Raw genomic sequence first — 17,964 nt, 5'->3', positions numbered from 1 at the left:
GAACCTCAGCCTTCTCCAAATCCATGGTAGCCAGTTCTCCTGATAGCTTCTGGAGAGGGCCCACATTGTCCCTAGTCTGTCTTTTATTTGCTACGTACCTATAGAATCCTTTCCTCTTATCTTTCACATCCCTTGCCAGATTAATTCTAACTGGGCCTTAGCTTTCCTAACCTGGTCCCTAGCTTCCCGGACAATGTTCCTATATTCTTCCCAGGCCGCCTGTCCTCGCTTCCACCTTCTATAAGCTTCTTTTTTCCCCTCTAAGTTTCCTCAGCAGCTCCTTGTCCATCCATGGAGGTCTCCTGGCCCTCCTGCTGCACTTCCTTCTAGTTGGGACGCAACACTCCTGAGCACATAGCAGGTGATCCTTGAATACCAACCAGCAGTCTTGGGCCCTCCTGTCCTCTAGGACTATATCCCATGGAACCTTACTAAGGAGGTTCCTGAAGAGGCCAAAGTCTGCTCTCTTGAAGTCCAGGGCAGTGAGCTTGCTGCATGCTCTTCTCACTGTCCTGAGGATCTCAAACTCCACCATCTTGTGATCACTACAGCCAAGGCTGCCCTGGAGTGTCAGATTCCCAACCAGAAGAGCACTGTATATCCTCAGTAGATAAGGAAGCATACTTTGTATGAAATACAGAAATGAAACATCATATCTATTACTACAGTGAAGGAAAGGGATAAGCTTTCTGCAGTTAGTCTCTGGGCTTAGTGATGGACAATGTCAGACTGCCAAAATCATTGGAAGGTATTAACATTTTGCAAGCTTACTCCAGCACAGAAGTAACAGCTCAAGTCTCTGCCACTGACAGCCAATGAATCAGCTTCTTACAGGTACCACCTCTTAACTGCAGCATCTGCAACCTCTGTTTGTCACTGGATTACCCTCCCTATGGAAGTGCTACCTCATTTGAGAGTACTGTTGCTAGTCTTGCATGTAAGAATAGAAATATGCATCCCTTCTTTTGTTTAAGAGGACAACTGGAATTAAAACTGCATTTACCATACTCCAAGACATCTGCATGGTAATAGAAATAACAACTTAACTTATATTAGAACAAGGATAAACAGTATTCCAACTTTATCTTTGAAAGGCCCCATTATATTTTATACCATCTTGGAGAAAACAAGAAGAAGAAGAAGAAAAGGAAGCTAATAAAATCAGAAATTTCATTTTTAAGCACCTATTTTGAGTTGCGTCAGAGCCTGAAAAAGAAGCCAAAGAGACAGCCTTTTTCCCTTAATGGCTACCTTTTTTTTCAGGGGGGTGGTGAGGAAGAAGTGGTATGTTCAAAGATAATAGCAGTAAAAAACCCAGCTATAAAATTCTCAAATTTTAATTAAATAAATCTTAAATAAAATTGTTGTTCTCAAGCAAAAATAAATCTGTCATCTTCTCCAGAATCTTCCCCCTTGTATTCCAGACATTCCATTTACAAAAGCAGTTAATGTTTTTTTAAATCAGTACTACAGTTATTTAAAAAATTCTTGTTTATCTTAAGAGTGGAGAAGTGTATACAAGATAGTTGAAACTAACAGAAGAGTGAATTCTTTACTGAGTTCTGCCAGCATCTGAATGTCATGATTTTAAAACCATTTTGGAAGTGATCTGTGAGACAAATGCTTTCATCACTTAGAAGTACACAGTTCCTAAAATTTTGAGTCATGTTTCTGCATGTGGGAGAGAAGGTTCAGACTTTTCGAAAAGTGTAGGACCGAAGACCACCCAGACCTAGGAGCCAAAGCTAGACATAAATCCATAACTATTAAAATTCTTGAACTAAATTAACATTGCACAAACCAACAGGAATTCTATTTACAATAGGCATTTCCGATATAAATAAATAAATAAATCGGGCAGACATTGCATACAAATCCTATCTTTGGCAAGTTAGACACTCTGATTAGACACATTAGACACAGACATTCACACCAGAATATTCTAACACAATCAAGAAACTGTAGAACAGCAAAAATGCATCAATAAATAAATCTGATGTTGAATCTTCGGAGGTGAGCTCCCACACTATGATGAAAATTCTGAAAGGAGCCTGACTTTTCCTTTTCCTCAGTGTACAATGTGTCTACAGTTTAACTGCTCAGAGCACAGCTGCGCCATTAGGATCTGGTTTCTTCAGCTCCACACACAAAGATCATCCTGTTCCTAAAAAAAGAGCCTCGCTGCTCCTCAGTCTCACAGATAACACTGCCGGACTGCAAGGAGCGGAATCACTACAACAGTGGCTCTTTGGACTTACATTCAGCGTGCTGTTTCCTGTTCTTTACGACCAACGCTTCCAGCTGCCAGAGACACTTTAAATTGAATCAGTCAGAAACTGTATTTTGCAATGAATTGTGTGAACATCCTTAATTTGAGATTTCCAATAACTCCTTTCAAAATACTGGGATGTTTCAATCAAACAAACAAACAAAAAAAAACCCCAAAAAACAGAAAAACCCCAAAAAACCACCCACCGCAAACAACCCAAAACCCCAACCAACAACCATCTCTAACAAAACATGCCAGTCATCTATTAGCTGGCAAACCTGGGAAAAGTATTTTCTGACTGAGGGTAAAGAAATATCATCAGCTGTGTGATTAATAACCTTCCCTTCTACATCTTGGGTAAAGCATTTGTCAAGAGCAACTGACAGCAAGACACTGAAGCATTCAGGCTTTAATTAAGAATATTGGGAAATGATCCATTTATCCAACTATTCAGTCACACAAGTCCTTCCTGTCTCCAGCTTTGCAGAACATGCCCTAGCTGTTGCTGAAGCCTACAGTAAGAAAGAATGTCAACAAGCACATGACATCGTAAACTCTCTCCCATCTTAGTAATTTGGCTATTATTTTCTTGAGCTTTTAATTACTGTTCTGTGCTATAGCCAAGGAATTGAAGCCTGTATACCACTCACAAAAATGAGGAGGCCTTTCAAAGAAATGATGAGACGTTCACTGTCCCTGGCCTTCTGTTATCTGAAAAAGCTTTGGGAAAATTCTGACTCAACACAGTCACCACTGCAGCATGCCAAATCAGCTTGAAGGATCCCAGCCACTGTCAGCAAAACCACAACAAACCAGCTTCAGATAATTCAAACAAAATCTTTTGGATGAGTGTAAGGAATGTTGTTCCACATACATTCACTACTTAGCAAGGGTGGGAGGGGAGAAGAAATATGCCATGCCTCATCTCTACATTGGAGAAAATACAAAAAGTGTTCCAAGAGAGAAATACTTGCTGTCCTAATGAGACATATTGAAGAAACACTCATTTTTTACATTAATTTTATTATCCAAGTTACCCTTCCTGTTTTTTCTTCATTTGAATTTTCTGAGGTAGTCTCCTCAACCATATTTAAAACACGCTTTCTCTTCCCTTCACACTCAAAAGGAAAAAGGAATCGGCATGTTGGCGTGAAAATACCTGCTCAAAACAAGGTTTAATTTTCCAAACCAGTTGTAACTGAACATACAGGAGGTGGGACTTTTTTTAAACATAGATCTCTTGACTAATTATCTTCACTGGAAATGTATGCAAAGACAAAAGGAAAGGGTAAGAATATATTCAGAACTAGTGTTCAGAATATTCAATTATGTTCTTGACTTAAAATTCGTTTCTTTTAAGTCACTTAAAAGGAAAATGAACCATTCTAGCAACCAAACTAGGTCATTAGAAATGAAAGAAATGCTTTTAAAATTGGATATGTGCTCCCTGTAGGAAATACTGATGCCGAAGTTCCACACCTATGCATCTGGAGGAACTGCTTCTGCAAGCTGTGGGCTACATGCTGGCTGGTATTGCTGACCAAAACACTTTTCTTGTTCCCCTTCTGCTAAATTCAGATTGTACAAATGCATTTTGGTTACAAAGGGTTACACTAAGATCTCTCCTCCTTTTGTCTCTGCTCAGTACTGCCTAACAGAAGTCATGTCCACGTAACAGACCAGGTTAAGTTTTAGCTTGGTAATAATGTTAACTTCCTGAAACACATAAAAAGACCTAAGCAGACTCTATATGCTAATATGCATGCCACTTGCTGACAATGTGAGGTTAGTATTCTTAAAAACTTAAACTTTTCAAAAAGGTAATACTGTCTTTCAAAAGCTCACAATCTGACAAAACAATGCTATCTTCTTCTGCACTTCTGCAATTTAGAATGGCATTTTGCATCATAAAAATAATAAAATACTTCTACATGAAAGATGAGACTGTCAAAATAGATTAAACACTTCTTTTAAAATAAAAATTATTACAGAAATCACCCCAACAAATTCAATAACAGAGTAAGACTTTGTTATTCCAAAACCAGCAAAGGAAGGCTGCAGAATACTACTACAACTACTAAGTTGCTCCAGTTCCAAGGGTTGTAATCTCAGCAAAGTCTTACGATGATGGAGTAAGCACTGGATCCCATAAGCCTGGTCTTTCACCTAAGCAAGCAACCAGGACACAAAAAAGAACACAGCACATACCCTGAGGTACAATCTGCTGTAAGCACCTTTTTTAGGTGTTTCTCTGGGCCTGTAACCAGAGGTACGAGACAGTGGTTTCCAAACTGATTCTGGTGCAACTGCATGTAGTCCTGCCACATCTTCAGAATAAAAGAATAAACACACCTAAGCCTGTTCAACTAAATAAAGCAGCATTTAGAGCACATGCATTTTGTTATGCCGGAGACTATGAGAAAAGTTAGCATGCAATACTTTAGGATGGACAACCAACCAAGTTGGGCCATGATAAATAGATTATTTGAAATAGATTAGCTACTGACATAAAAATCTTAAGATATGTGGTTAACGACTTGGTGGTTTTCACCAATCAAGCTTTTATGTTTAATATTGCCTAAAGCACACTTCAATTCAGTCAACCAGTCTTCAGTCTTTTTTTTGTTTTTCCTTAAAAAAAACCCCACAAACAACCTTTCACCTAATATCCTTTTTTGCTATATTGAGCCCTGCTTGCTTTCTCATTCTCTTTCAGCATCTTTTTCGGCACTACAATTTCCTGCATTTAACATTTCTAAGAATCCTTGCCTATTATTTGTAAGTGGAGGAACAACAGCTTAGACCTTAACAACCTCATTTACTTCCATGTCTCTAAAGCTTTTCTGTACAAAGCAAGAGATGACCATTCAGCTTTACTAGTCCCTCATTCCAGGTGGCTTCCCTAGCAGCTTTCAGCATATTTGCAGGTCCTTACATGCAATTAGATTTCCCTAGAATCTGTGTTTCAGGAATCTCCGTATCACTGATTCTTCAAAGTTTATATTAACAAATGAACATGCACCTATTAAGGCTGTGATCACACCCAACATGTGCAACAAGAATAGCTAGCACTTTTCATGAGCAGAAATACTTTTTACGCTTCCTTTCCATTCTTTACATGGAATCAATATATTCTGGGGCAAAATCTCAAGAATTCCTGGTATACTCACAGACACTAAGGGGAGTCCAAGACTCCAGGAAACACTTAGAACCTAAGTCCATGCTGGCAAATCTAACTTTTAGCATAGGATCACAGGATAACTCAAGCTGAAAGGGGCCTCAAAATCCATATAGTTTGACCTTCTGCTCAAAAGGATGGGGATGGCTCTGTTATGAGATCAGACCACATTACATAGGGCTTTGTCAAGTCCACTCTTGAACACCTGACATACTTTTAACCACTTCTCTTAACAGGGACTATATTTCTGCTGCACTGTAAATGGTTAACATACAGTAGGTTGGACCAGATGGTTTACGACCACAGGGAAAATGACTACAAGATTCTGGTCATCAAGGACAGTTCGATAACAAGCTTACCTAAGACAGCCTTTACTATTATGCCTGCATGCCAGTTCTGTAAATGTCTTCTATTGCTATAGGGGTTAACCATTATACACCCACCCTAGAAAATGCAAATTTCTGAAAAGCATTACAACTACTTATCCTGGGATCACAAAATATTTTTATAGTGCTATTCACTTATCACAACAGCCTTTTTTACACAGCTTGCTCTAAGAATTCCATCACTTATTTCAGTAACTTCCATGTTACAGAATGATGAATTTAAGTTCAGTAGTTGTTCTAGATAGGGAAAAATGTCTTGCTATTTGTACACAACACAAAGCTAGGAAAAAACACAAGCATGTCCTGCATTTGAACGACACCTATTTTAAGAATCATAGAATCAGCTAGGTTGGAAAAGACCTTTAAGATCATCAAGTCCAACCATTACTCCAGGACTGCCAAGACCACCACTAAACCATATCACTGAGGGCCTCATCTACACGGTTTTTGAACACTTGCAGGGATGGTGATTCCACCACTTCCCTGGGTAGCCTGTTCCAATGCCTGAGCACCCTCTCAGTGAATATGTCCTCAAAATAGTAGCAAAACACTGCATTATGAAGCAGTTATTTGAAACCAAACATGAAGTATCTAGTGCATCTGTCAAAAAGCTTCAAAGTTGCATTAAAAGTGATGCAACATTTCTAGTTTAGCATGCATAACAGAGACTAATATTTTACAATATTTTTACAATATTTTACAATTGCAGGAAAAGTGAAATGAAGTCAATGGGACATGCACTTTCAGCAGCCGCCTCATAAAAACTGAATTGGAGGAAGTCAGTAGAATGCTAAATCCTGCTACTTCCATCTGCAGGCAGTGATGATGACAGATGATGTGATGTAATGTGATGATGTCCTGAAAGGTGCACAAGAACATTGGCTCTAGCCTGCTCCTCAACAATTTTCTCCTCTTCACTGAACACAAAATACATAAATACTCCTCCCCATACCAAGTTTAAGAACATAAGCCGCAGCAGCAGAAGCGCCAGAAAACTGGAGAGTTGGAAAAAGAACAGAAGGCCTTATGGACACTGTCAATATTACACAGTTCTGTGACAGAAGGAAAACGCATTGGGGAAAATTACCCAGATAGTTTTTGGAAATGAACAGCCACCCCAGCTGCAGAAAAAAAATACACCATGGCCAAAATTGCCATGGACAAGGCAGTTACCACATAACTATGACAACTCCATGCCTCTAGGAGTTCTCTCCAGTCCAAATAGGTGTCCCTAGCTCCACTCTTCCTGTCCATCACCACACTGCCAAGCTACTTACTCACTGAAAAGGAAGAGAAATTCCTTGGGTGGCTCTTAGATGCTGTTTGGAGTACCAGCTCTGAATATTTATTTAATCCAAAACAAAATATGGGTAACAAAGACACCCTCAACAAGTAATTCTCAACACTGGAACAACTTTTACAACAGTTTGTTGCACCTGAAGAGGGACAGCTAAGGAAAATAAACACCACTCCAGAATGTTTTTCTTCAGTTGAAACATACAAGCAACATTTGCAGGATATGATTTTAGTTTGTACTCTGTTCTACCTCAATGTCTTGGTTAGAAAAAGAAAGTGCTGTCAGAGAAAGGCTAATTGCAAGCAAAATAACAACTCTCTTGGGAAATCTAAAGCCATCAGAATTGCTGCTTTATATCCACCTTCTACCTCCCAAAGATCAGCTGTACAAATACATCTGTTCTGAAGCAGATACTTTTTACACACCGATTTCCGTTCCAACTACAATATATAAGAGACATATATTTGGCAGCTGTCTGGGACCAAAAGTACATTCAAGCCAGTATTATAAAATTTCTTCTTATTGTCAGCTGTAATACTGAGCTCCCAAGCAGGGCAAAAAGCTTTCATTATCTATGTACAAAAATTCTAGAGACAAATTAACCACATACTTATGCCCACAAATAGACTCAGCATGGGAAATACAGACATACCTGACAGGTCTTCCTGGGCTTGGTTATAATAGAAGGTAGGTTTATGCATAAATCAATCCCATAAAACACATGTAAACTTGGCTTACAGAGAACTCTTCTAGAAATTCAAATGGTGAGATTCATTGAATCTCCTTATCTAGTTTAGGACTGCACAATGCCAAGGACGCAATTCATACAGACTTCACTGTTTATTCAAGGCTAAATTAGAATTTGGCTATTAACTGTGACCATCTGATGTCATTTGGCTATAAAGCTCAATGCAAAGATTATGATCTAATGGACCACAGTCAATTGCTGACAATTTATTTACGTTTACTTATGCTCAAACCACGTTTTTAACTGCAAACTCAAGTAAAACCTCAAGGTGGGAAAGTCAGGATAGAGAATTCTTGATTTACTTTATACTGCAGCTATTTTATTTACCTGGACTAAAGCATGAAAACATTTTTGAAAAACTACACACACAACCCTTAAATTCAAGCTATATTTGCTGCTACTAGACTAGCAATGGTTTTTGCCAAAATATTTGTGATTACATGGAAATTTATGATTTATTAGGCTTTCAAAACAACTCATAATGGTGAAGTTGAACTTCAGCTATTAAAATGCGTGCACCTCTGCTCAAGCTCAAGTCTGCCTGATAAATAAGTTGAACTGACACTGCAGCACGGCTTTTACAATTTTTTGCTAATTTAGATGAGCAGAGTGTGAAATCCAACTGACTGCTCGGCTTTGCCTCCCATGAGCTCATAAAGCTTTTTATCAGCTGGTTATCTGGAAGGGCAGCCCGTTATTTGGAAATTTTATGAGGAAGTAATTGATTCATCAAGAAACAGAATTTTTAGATAAACATTTAACATCTTCCACGACTACAATATATTCCTCAATATCACCTTCTGCATGTGATTGCGTCCAGCTGTGTTGCAGAAGCAGATCCCTTTCTGTATGGTGCCCTGGAAACTACAGTCCCCACCTTTTGCCACGCGGCCCCAAGGCAACAAGGAAAAGCAAGTACCCTACCTACTCATTGTTAGGAGTTACTTTCCCTGCTGGCCTGGACTATAACTCATTTCCTGCAGCTGCAAATGCTGTCAGACAGTCCCACAGGCGCTTTGGCTCTGAGCCATGGGTGGAGATCCTTTTTCCTTACACATGGCCCATGCTTCACTTGCTTGCAATCTTTAAACAGCAAATCCTCCCCTTCTACAGCCTCCTTCTATTTGTAAAAAAACAGTTGCTGCCCAAATCAATCTTTTCTTCCATTACAAACAGGGAGCCCTTCTTCAATTATTCAAAGTGGATTTTCATTTTACTTGATCAAATTCTGCTGCTGTTGCTATCTAGAGCTTCCTCTTCCTATGTAACAGTATTTGGACTCAACATGGAAACACTCAATTTCTCAATCACAACTTTCAAAGCTCTCCATCATACACAAGACATCTTATCTTTACTTTCCTCCCCCCTTCCCTTTACATCTAAAAACAACATTCTGAATAGAAGGTCTCCAGTTGTGCAAGAACAAGCTTACTTAATGTAACAAATTCATGACTCTGTTTTATCCCATTCTGTGGCCTCAACTATAAAATCTCTGTCTTTTCTGAAGAAAGATCTCTAGATCACTCGTGCAATTTCTCTTTTTCTTAATTCCTGAACAGAAGGTCAAGAAGAGCTCTGACACCTATGATACCTGCCCTACACCACTCCTTCCCATCTTGCAGGTGTAGAGAACGGCTTACTATATAGCTCTTTAAACAAATTTGTCAACCTTTGTCTTGAAAAGTGTCAGCTATTCAATCCTCCTTATTATGGGAGATTCTTTGAGAGATACTACAGTTGAGAGAAAAAAACCCCAAAACTGATGGAATAACATTTTTCTGTTTATGGCACCAGTCAGGACAGTATCCTGAGAGCAAAATCAAAAGCCAGTATTCAGTATTGAAGTGCTGTGTTGTATGTCACCATGTTAGTAAGACATCACTTACATTTCAGATCTGAATAAACATATACAAGATAACTGGATTATAAGAATGTATAAAACAAGCAGACATAGAATTATAGAATTGTTTAGGTTGGAAGACTTTCAAGACTGAGTCCAACTGTTAACCCAGCACTGCCAAGTGTATCCCTAAACCATGTTCCTATGCACCACAACTACACAACATTTAAGTACTTCCAGGGATGGTGATTCCACTCCTTCCCTAGGCAGCCTGTTGCAATGCTTGACAACCCTTTCAGTGGTTTTTTCTCATATCCAGTCTGAACCTTCCCTGGTGCAACTTGAGGCTGTTTCCTCTTGTCCTGTCACTTGTTAAGTTGGGAGGCCAACCTACAACCTTCTTTCAAGGTAGTTGTAGAGAGCGATAATGTCCCCCCTAAGCCTTCTCTTCTGCAGACTAAGCACCGTCAGTTTCCTCAGCTCTAGGCCCTTCCCCAGCATTGCTGCTATTGCATTTCATAAAATTTTAACGATTTTAATTATTCAATTAGAACAGTGGTAAACAAAAGTTCTCAGTGGCAAAGTTTTGAATCAAACAGATTGTAACATGAATTATCAGCTAGATGTGGTCCCAAAAACCTCGTAAGTAAAGGCTTGTTGAGGTCTTTGTAGCTCTCCAAACAGTAGCATCTACAGAAAGGATATGATGGACTATCACAAATTCTGCAGACTTCAGAAATACTCATAAAATCAGATAAGACAGTGAACTTATGATCTAAACAAGCAAGATATTCACAAACAATTTAAAATACCTCCGAATTTTTCTGAGCCTGAAAGTTTAATTTCATTATACCAAATCCTGTTTCCCGCCCTATATTTACCCAAAGCTCTGTTGCTGTGTAAATGCCCTGCAATCACAGGAAAGAGAACTGCACATGGCAAAAGGATGTACCACAGAATGAAAAGAAACCCTTGTTAAAAGAGGGAAAAGCACCAAAAAAACCAACAGGAACATTCTTTCTCCCCCAAACCCAATAACATGTGGGGAATCATTGCAAAAAAAAAAAATAAAAAATTGTTGCCTTATGTATTACTTGTGAAAAACATGTTCTTCCAAAGCCAGTAATTTATTTTTTGTAGAGTGCACCAACTGTTATTCAACCTCCTCACTACCCACTTGTTTGTCTTTTTTCCCCTGTTATAAAAGAGATAGAGATTTTTTTAAATGTACTCATCTGTAAACTGCACATCAAATTGATTAGATGACCCAAATAACGTACAAAAATAGATCTGATATCTAGCACAGCGAGCAAGAGGTCTGGAACTTGAAATCAACCCTTCCCCTAAAAGACTATCCACTAGTGAATATCTTTTTTCTGTGTAATGCTTTCCCCATCGTCTTAACAAAATACTTGTCACCTTAAGTACAATAAAATTTTAGAGATTGAAGATAGTGTAAATGATACCTTTTTTTTAACCACCAATATTGGTTAGATATTTAAAGTAATATACATTCTTAGAGGACAAGTAACACACTTGGAGGCAAGTGATCAGGGTCATTTTCTGTGGCTGTCTTCTAACATTAGAATAGAACGACATTACCTTTCATCGTTGACAGAGAATATGTGGACAGATGAGGAATGACCAAGGTGAGCTGTCAGAACTAGGCTTCACTGAACATACTTTCTGCTTTAATAATCTTACATGTTACCTTACACTTTGGATGATAATTTCAGATTAAAGGCATTAAATATCACCCAACATTTCTGTACTCAGTGACAAGATGTGGTTTTGCACAACTTAAGAACCAGCTATAAATTAGAAGAGGTCTGTGATTTCAAACCTTGAACCTCACATCTGATACGCTGTGGCTTTGCAACTTGTACTGACAAAACAGCAAATGGTATTGACAAACACCGTTGAAAAGATCACATTTGTAGGGTTCCTATATGCTGAAAGGACTGCAAAACTCTTTGCTTCACCAAGCCATTTGTATAGGCTAAGCACTCAGCATGCAAGCAGCCACCCCCACTACTTCTGATGGTGATCACCTCCCTTCTTCCTTTGGAATTACATAAAGCCTCTCTCCCTGAGCCTCTCACAACAGCTTGAGATGTCAAATATGTAGAGATTCCAGACTTGTGTCTACTGCATGTGGCTCAGCCCATGAACTATACAGAATTAGTCAGAGCTGATGCTCACCCTGTGAGCCTGACATATGACATATATTTTCAGACCTAAAAACTATAGAGGGCAATATCCTAATACGTTGAATCACTAAAAAACTCCAGAAGTTTTACTGAATTATGGCCCCAAAAAAAAAAAAAAAAAAAAAAAAAAAAAAGGAAAAAATCTATATTAAAAAATGAGTTGCAGGATGAAGCACTAGAAATCTAGGAAATACAACAGTTAAAAATTGTCCACTCAAGTACATGGCCTGCCTTAAATTATATAAGTCATTCACTTCTTCTTTGTTATGGGGGTTGTGTTTTGTTTTGTTTTTTAGGAATTCATACCTCAATCAATGTCCACAATGAACAATTCTGAGAAGATCTAATTATTTTTCCATTATTCTGATTAGCATATTCCCCAATGCCTTAACGATCTTTAAACAAATGCAGCACTTGAGAATGAATAATTGCTTTGTGGGATTGTCTGAGGTACTTTTCACTATGGGGGGGGAAATAAAATCAGAGCGCTCCACTAATTGTGCTTAATTTTTGTAATCCCTCTGTGAAATGAACACTATTGACCTCATTCAAGCAATAGAAAGTTGACGTAAAGACTGAAGTCAAATGTCTCCAGTGGTTTCAAGTACCCAGTCTAAAGTTCTTCGGGGTTTTTTTTCCTGCCACCCCCCCTAGATTATTTAACATTATATAATAGTCTGCATGTTCAACACAGTTCACAATGACTTCAGCCACAGGCACGGAAACTTTACAAATCAAACATCCAGCTCCTAAAGCCTGACACCAAGTAATGTGGGAATAAACTATTAGCAGCTGCTTCTTATCAGCTGGGGTTTAGACGGCATGCCATAACATCCCACAGGAAGCCTGTGGCAGAAGCAGGGACAGAAGTCACTGCTGAGGCTGCATTCAACCCTGCAAATCACGCTCATTCTAGCAATGGCCTTCTCTTCTTCAGTCTCCATGATTAACGTAATTAATAAATGCTCTTTATTTCAAAGCAACATGTCAAAGAGAAACAAAGTAACTTTACAATGCTCTGTCCCATTTTTCACAAACACACACTAATGGAGAAAAAGCAATACAGGTTTTGCCCACTGGTTTGACTAATAAAAGTAACCTCTCAAAACCAGCTCTGTCTCCTCTGACTCCTTTAGGAGTCTGACAGGCTCAATGTTCTTCATATAACATATTATCCAGTACAATCTGCCTCTCCTAATAAAATTCTCTGCATTCACAGGTGAAGTCCCATAGCTCCAAAGGAAATGGGATTTATCAATTCTGTGTTGTTAAAAAAAAAAAAATTGCTCTTGACATTTCCATGATTTCACCTCTAGTCGAAGGAAGAAATGTTTCAATGATACCCAACTACATTTTCCAATTTTATCATCAGAACTGCAAACTTTTGCTATCCAAATTGTTATAGGACACAAGAGGATGAAAATGTATTCCAATTACACAGCTCAATCTTTCAGACTCCCCCCCAGCCACCCTGCATTCAGGAAGTTCCTGCTGTGGATACTCCTAATGTAAGAAACACAACCACTCTCCTCTTTTAGCCAAGCATATTTATACAGTGTTTGAAAAAAATGGGGAAAATTGTAATGTGATAGCTGGGATGGACTGAATAATTGAAAAAATTGTGGTTATATTTATGAAAAACTCTCCAAAACCAGTAGTTTGAGTTTTGGAGACCAAGTTTTCCCAAACACCACTTTCCTGCTAATCTTGTTACCTGCAATAACAAACTTTTTGAAACGCATCTTTTCCCCCAGTGTGTGATGAAACACCTTCTGATGAACTGTTTTTCTGGTGTTTCTTTTTAATTCATATTGCTTTCTGTTCACAGGCTGTGAACTCAAATAGTTTCAATTGAAGCGAGGAAGCATTTCCTCTAATAACAAACTATTCTGTGAGCCTGGAGAGTTTGTGGAGCCAGAGGACTACAGCACACCAAAATCTTAAAAACTTTCGAAAGATTATCAGATTTTTCTTGCACCCTTCAGGGGCACATTCTTCCACACATCTGAAAAAACAAAGTAAGATTTCAAAGCTGCTCTGGGAAAAAGGGATGTGTGTGCCACTGCTACTCTGGAAAACTCAGTTAAGTAAAATACAAAAGTCCAAATAGCCAATTCCTGTGGAGGGCAAACGGATGTGTATATTTCCCTTTTCTATCTCTGAGCCTGATGTTGTCATGATTCTTATTGCAGGGCTTCTCAGGAACCACTGATAATGCATGCTAGAGATTTTCTTCCCTCCCCTCTTTCACAGCACACAACAAGTATAGATTTTCCTATCACTGCAACTTGATCTAACATTATATATAAACTCCCTTCATGAAGACATAATTTGCTTATATCTCTTCCCCGTCTTCAGCCACATTTTCACTTAACACTGAGGACTGCCACCTGCTTAGTTTGGAATAGACAGTGTGGTTGCAAGTTGCTAAAGGCATTGTGTTTTATCGGATTAAAAACTAGAAACCAAAACAGCGCAAGAATACCAAAGTTCCCATCTGCACAGTGCTCCCCATTACCCCAAACTTGTGTTGCTGACTACTAGACCTCATTTCCATCATTTCTTACCTTTGTGGTTAAAAATCCCCTCCATCTCCATACTACTGCGAGAGTGAGCGATGCACAGGGACCCGCAGGGGACCAGGCCTTCTGCAGCTGGGGACCGATCCGTGGTTCGAACCAGACACCAGTCAGGCTTGTCATGGGGCCTCTCCAAGACCTCCACTGTCTGCCCACGGCGGATTGTCAGCTCATTACTGTTGCAGGCGGTGAAGTCGTGGATTACCACTGTCAGCTCGCACCCACCAGACAACTGTGAGGGGAAAAACAAGGGGGAGAAGCCAGATGAATGCTCGTTATCAAACCATCCGTCACGCACTGTTACCTATTTAGGATGCCTGGCAGGAGTCGTATTCTGGATGAGATAGCAAGCTCCTGGGACTTTCCACGTCAAGAAGAGATCATTTTGAAAACAGGCAGTTCTGGCATTTTAGAACAGATTTCCAACTCTGCTTGTCTCTGCCTATGTTCAAAGCACACCGGTTGTGGCAGTGCTGGGCGGAGGATTTAAGCGGTTTTTCTTGCTAGACTGCTCCTTACTCTGAAAGCTGAAGTAGCAGTTGCTTCAGAATATATTTTATGGGTGATAATAGGCACCAAAAGCCCGATATTACTAAATACAGTCACTCACAAGGTTTGTATCTTGAGAATTCAAGGCAGAAAGAGAGACCTTTTTTGACTGAGCTTACTGCCCCCCCCCCCCCAGTTTAGGCATGCAGGTCACAAAATCATTGAGGACACACTGTACAAAACCAGCATGAGGTTCTTCATATCAGATTCCCAAATAGTTAACTATTTGCTAGAAAATCCACACATGTTCACAACTTCCACATTTTTACTGATTCTCCAAATGAAAACACACAAACTTGCATTAAAAGCATGCAAGGTCAGGGTTTTTCCTCCCCCTCTTTGAAACACTTCATTAGAATTACTTTGCCTAAGCTTCAGCTTCCCTTTTTGATTGTTTCATCTGCTTTGACATGAAATGAACATTATTATCAGAACTTTGCAAAGTTCCCAAGATTGCTCAGTGCCAGAGCACCCATCCAACTTAAGCAAACAGCCTGGGAATTCTTTCTCCTTCCATACAGCAATGGTGTATGGAAGTTCCAGGCTACTTCAGTTTTTTGCATGTGAATATTTCTATAGCTCAGGCTGCTTCAGTGCAACATTCATATCAGATGTCAGCTAGTATGCAACTTCTATGAATTCAGTCATTTTGGACCAAGCCAGTAAACTCCAGTTTAGCAAGGTAATCCTGCAATGCTCGACACAGACAAAGGAGAGTTCAAACTACAGCAAATATAAAAGCATGTTCTACACCAAGACACTGAATGGTTCCTGCCACGTTATTTTTGACTATTACATTTAGGCTCTTACATAGCTGCCAGCTACATCCCATGAGTGTTAGGAAAAGGAGATAAGAGACTGCATTGTTACTTATTTATTGGTTTTCATTACAAGCCTGGAACTGAAGCACCAAATGATAGAAACTTTTCTAGGATAACACTATTTGTTATCAAGCAAGAATTTTAAAGCAAATGCCAAAATCAGCAAAACCCCAGTAAGACTCAAAGGCTAATTCCAAATTTCTCTTCCTCAAGCCTGCAGCAAACAACAGGACGTAACTCCTAGCAGATGGTCTGCAGTAACTCCAGAGCTTTCCCATGGTATCCGCCTGCTAATCTTACTGGCTACCCTTGCTTGTGTGTGCATACAATGAAGAAAAATTTTCTTGGGGGAATGCAAGGGCCAAGAAAGGCAGAAAACCCTGATACATCTACTGTTTAAGGAAGATAAATCAGAGACACTCAGGTCCAGGCTAAATATTAATCACACTGCTTTTATTACATCTCTCCAGACAGCCCCAATACCCAAATTACAGGGGCGTATTTGTAAATCTCCAAAACATGCTACTTTCTCCCTTATTCAAAAATTTCCTGCTCCCTTACACTCTTTTCCCATATTATATTAGTTTTTAGTCCACGCAAAACTATGCCAAAGGGGAAAAAGTAAAGAGCCTTCCCTTGTTTTCTGGTATTGATTTATGTTACAGCTTTCTTCAGACACTCGGAAACAATTGAAACCATCTGTATGCCTGATGGGGACTAACAAAAAAGCCAATGAAGTATGACTTCACAAGGTGCCCAATGCAGACCAAATTTTCCCCTGGAGAGTCCGTACCCCAATCAGCACAAGCACCAAGACTCTTAAACCATGACACAAGTTGATACTTTCCAGAAACTGCATGTAGTCTTTGTATTTTCTCCCTAAATACCTACAGGAGCATAGCTTTGGTGCTCTGCTTGTTTTCCTGACCCTTCAATTCCTACAAAGAGAGATTAAAATATACTTTGTGACCAGTGCAATGGCTGCATGTTTTTGGCTTTAATATAGATATTCTTTCTTCACCTTCCCCTAATACAAAAAATTCTCAGAATTTACGTTCACTGAGTATTTTATATAGTATTAATCTAAAGGAAAAAGCAAACGAAGGCTTTAAATGGCTGTGTCAGAAGCTACTAAAGTACAAAAAAATCCTAGTCTTTCAGACTGTGTGGGAATCAGATATCCTAGCTGGTCAGAATTCCACTGTAATTCAATATTCAATCACACTTCAGTATAGTGTGTAAGACACTTTCTGCATGCAATTGTTAGTTACACACCATCCTCAAACACGGACTACTGCTGCTACATGCAACTTGGTGTGTGATTTCTCTGCTCCTGCCTAACACACTGAAAATGACGATGTTCTCTACCCAACACACATCTACGTCGTTATGGAGATCTGAACAAAAAAGCATTTACCAATTTTCCCCTCCTTTGGGATAACCACCCTTCCTTCTCCCTGGAACAGCAATGGTTAGGATGCTGTTCCTCTTTGTTTCATTGCTCGTTTTCTCTCCATAACACACTTTCTGAACGCAGTTTCATCTTTCACACTGATTAAATGCAGTTGGACAGCAAGGAGTGTCTGTGATTAAGTGCATTGCTCAACAGCTGTTGTTGGACAGCTTTGGCAAGGCTCTCTAGGCTAGCTGGAGGGAAGAGCAAGAGGCACAGCAGAACTGGGAGACTGATTTGCACTGAAGAGAAAAGAATTTCAAACCATCTAAATCCAAATTTAGGCTGAACAAGGGCTTTATATACTTTATCCATCCTTCTCAAGAAACCCTTTATGTAAACTGAATTAATCATGCATGATAAAAATAAATGAGGCTATGTCTGAAACATGGAAACTGCAGAGACAGAGACGAGATGAGAAACAAAAGCCAGACAGAAATAGAACAGCAGATTAAAAAAGGTGCAAGGTTTAATTAAACAGCTTATCATGGGACATAGTGCCTTGCTGTTACTAAATAAATGTTAGCCATCTATGTTCATCTCTCTTGGGCCTTTTAATCACTGTCGCTTGTAGAGAGAGAAAACAAAACCGTAACACACTCACTGGCTGAATGGATTCTTACTGTAGGTTTGC

At 39.3% G+C, this 17,964-nt stretch overlaps 1 protein-coding gene across 1 annotated transcript in view; it reads right to left on the bottom strand.

Moving 5' to 3' along the window:
• Positions 1-17,964, bottom strand: part of TRIO (trio Rho guanine nucleotide exchange factor) — a 249,428-nt gene that overhangs the window by 53,264 nt on the left and 178,200 nt on the right. Inside the window, exon 34 of the mRNA XM_030473732.1 lies at positions 14,496-14,739. Coding sequence (XP_030329592.1) covers positions 14,496-14,739 — 244 coding nt within the window. The remainder of the gene's footprint in view (positions 1-14,495; positions 14,740-17,964) is intronic.

Source organism: Strigops habroptila, chromosome 1 (assembly GCF_004027225.2).
Source record: "Strigops habroptila isolate Jane chromosome 1, bStrHab1.2.pri, whole genome shotgun sequence".
NCBI classification, from domain to species: domain Eukaryota; kingdom Metazoa; phylum Chordata; class Aves; order Psittaciformes; family Psittacidae; genus Strigops; species Strigops habroptila.
Note: the sequence above shows the minus strand (reverse complement) of the source record. Positions and strands in the feature narration are given on the sequence as shown.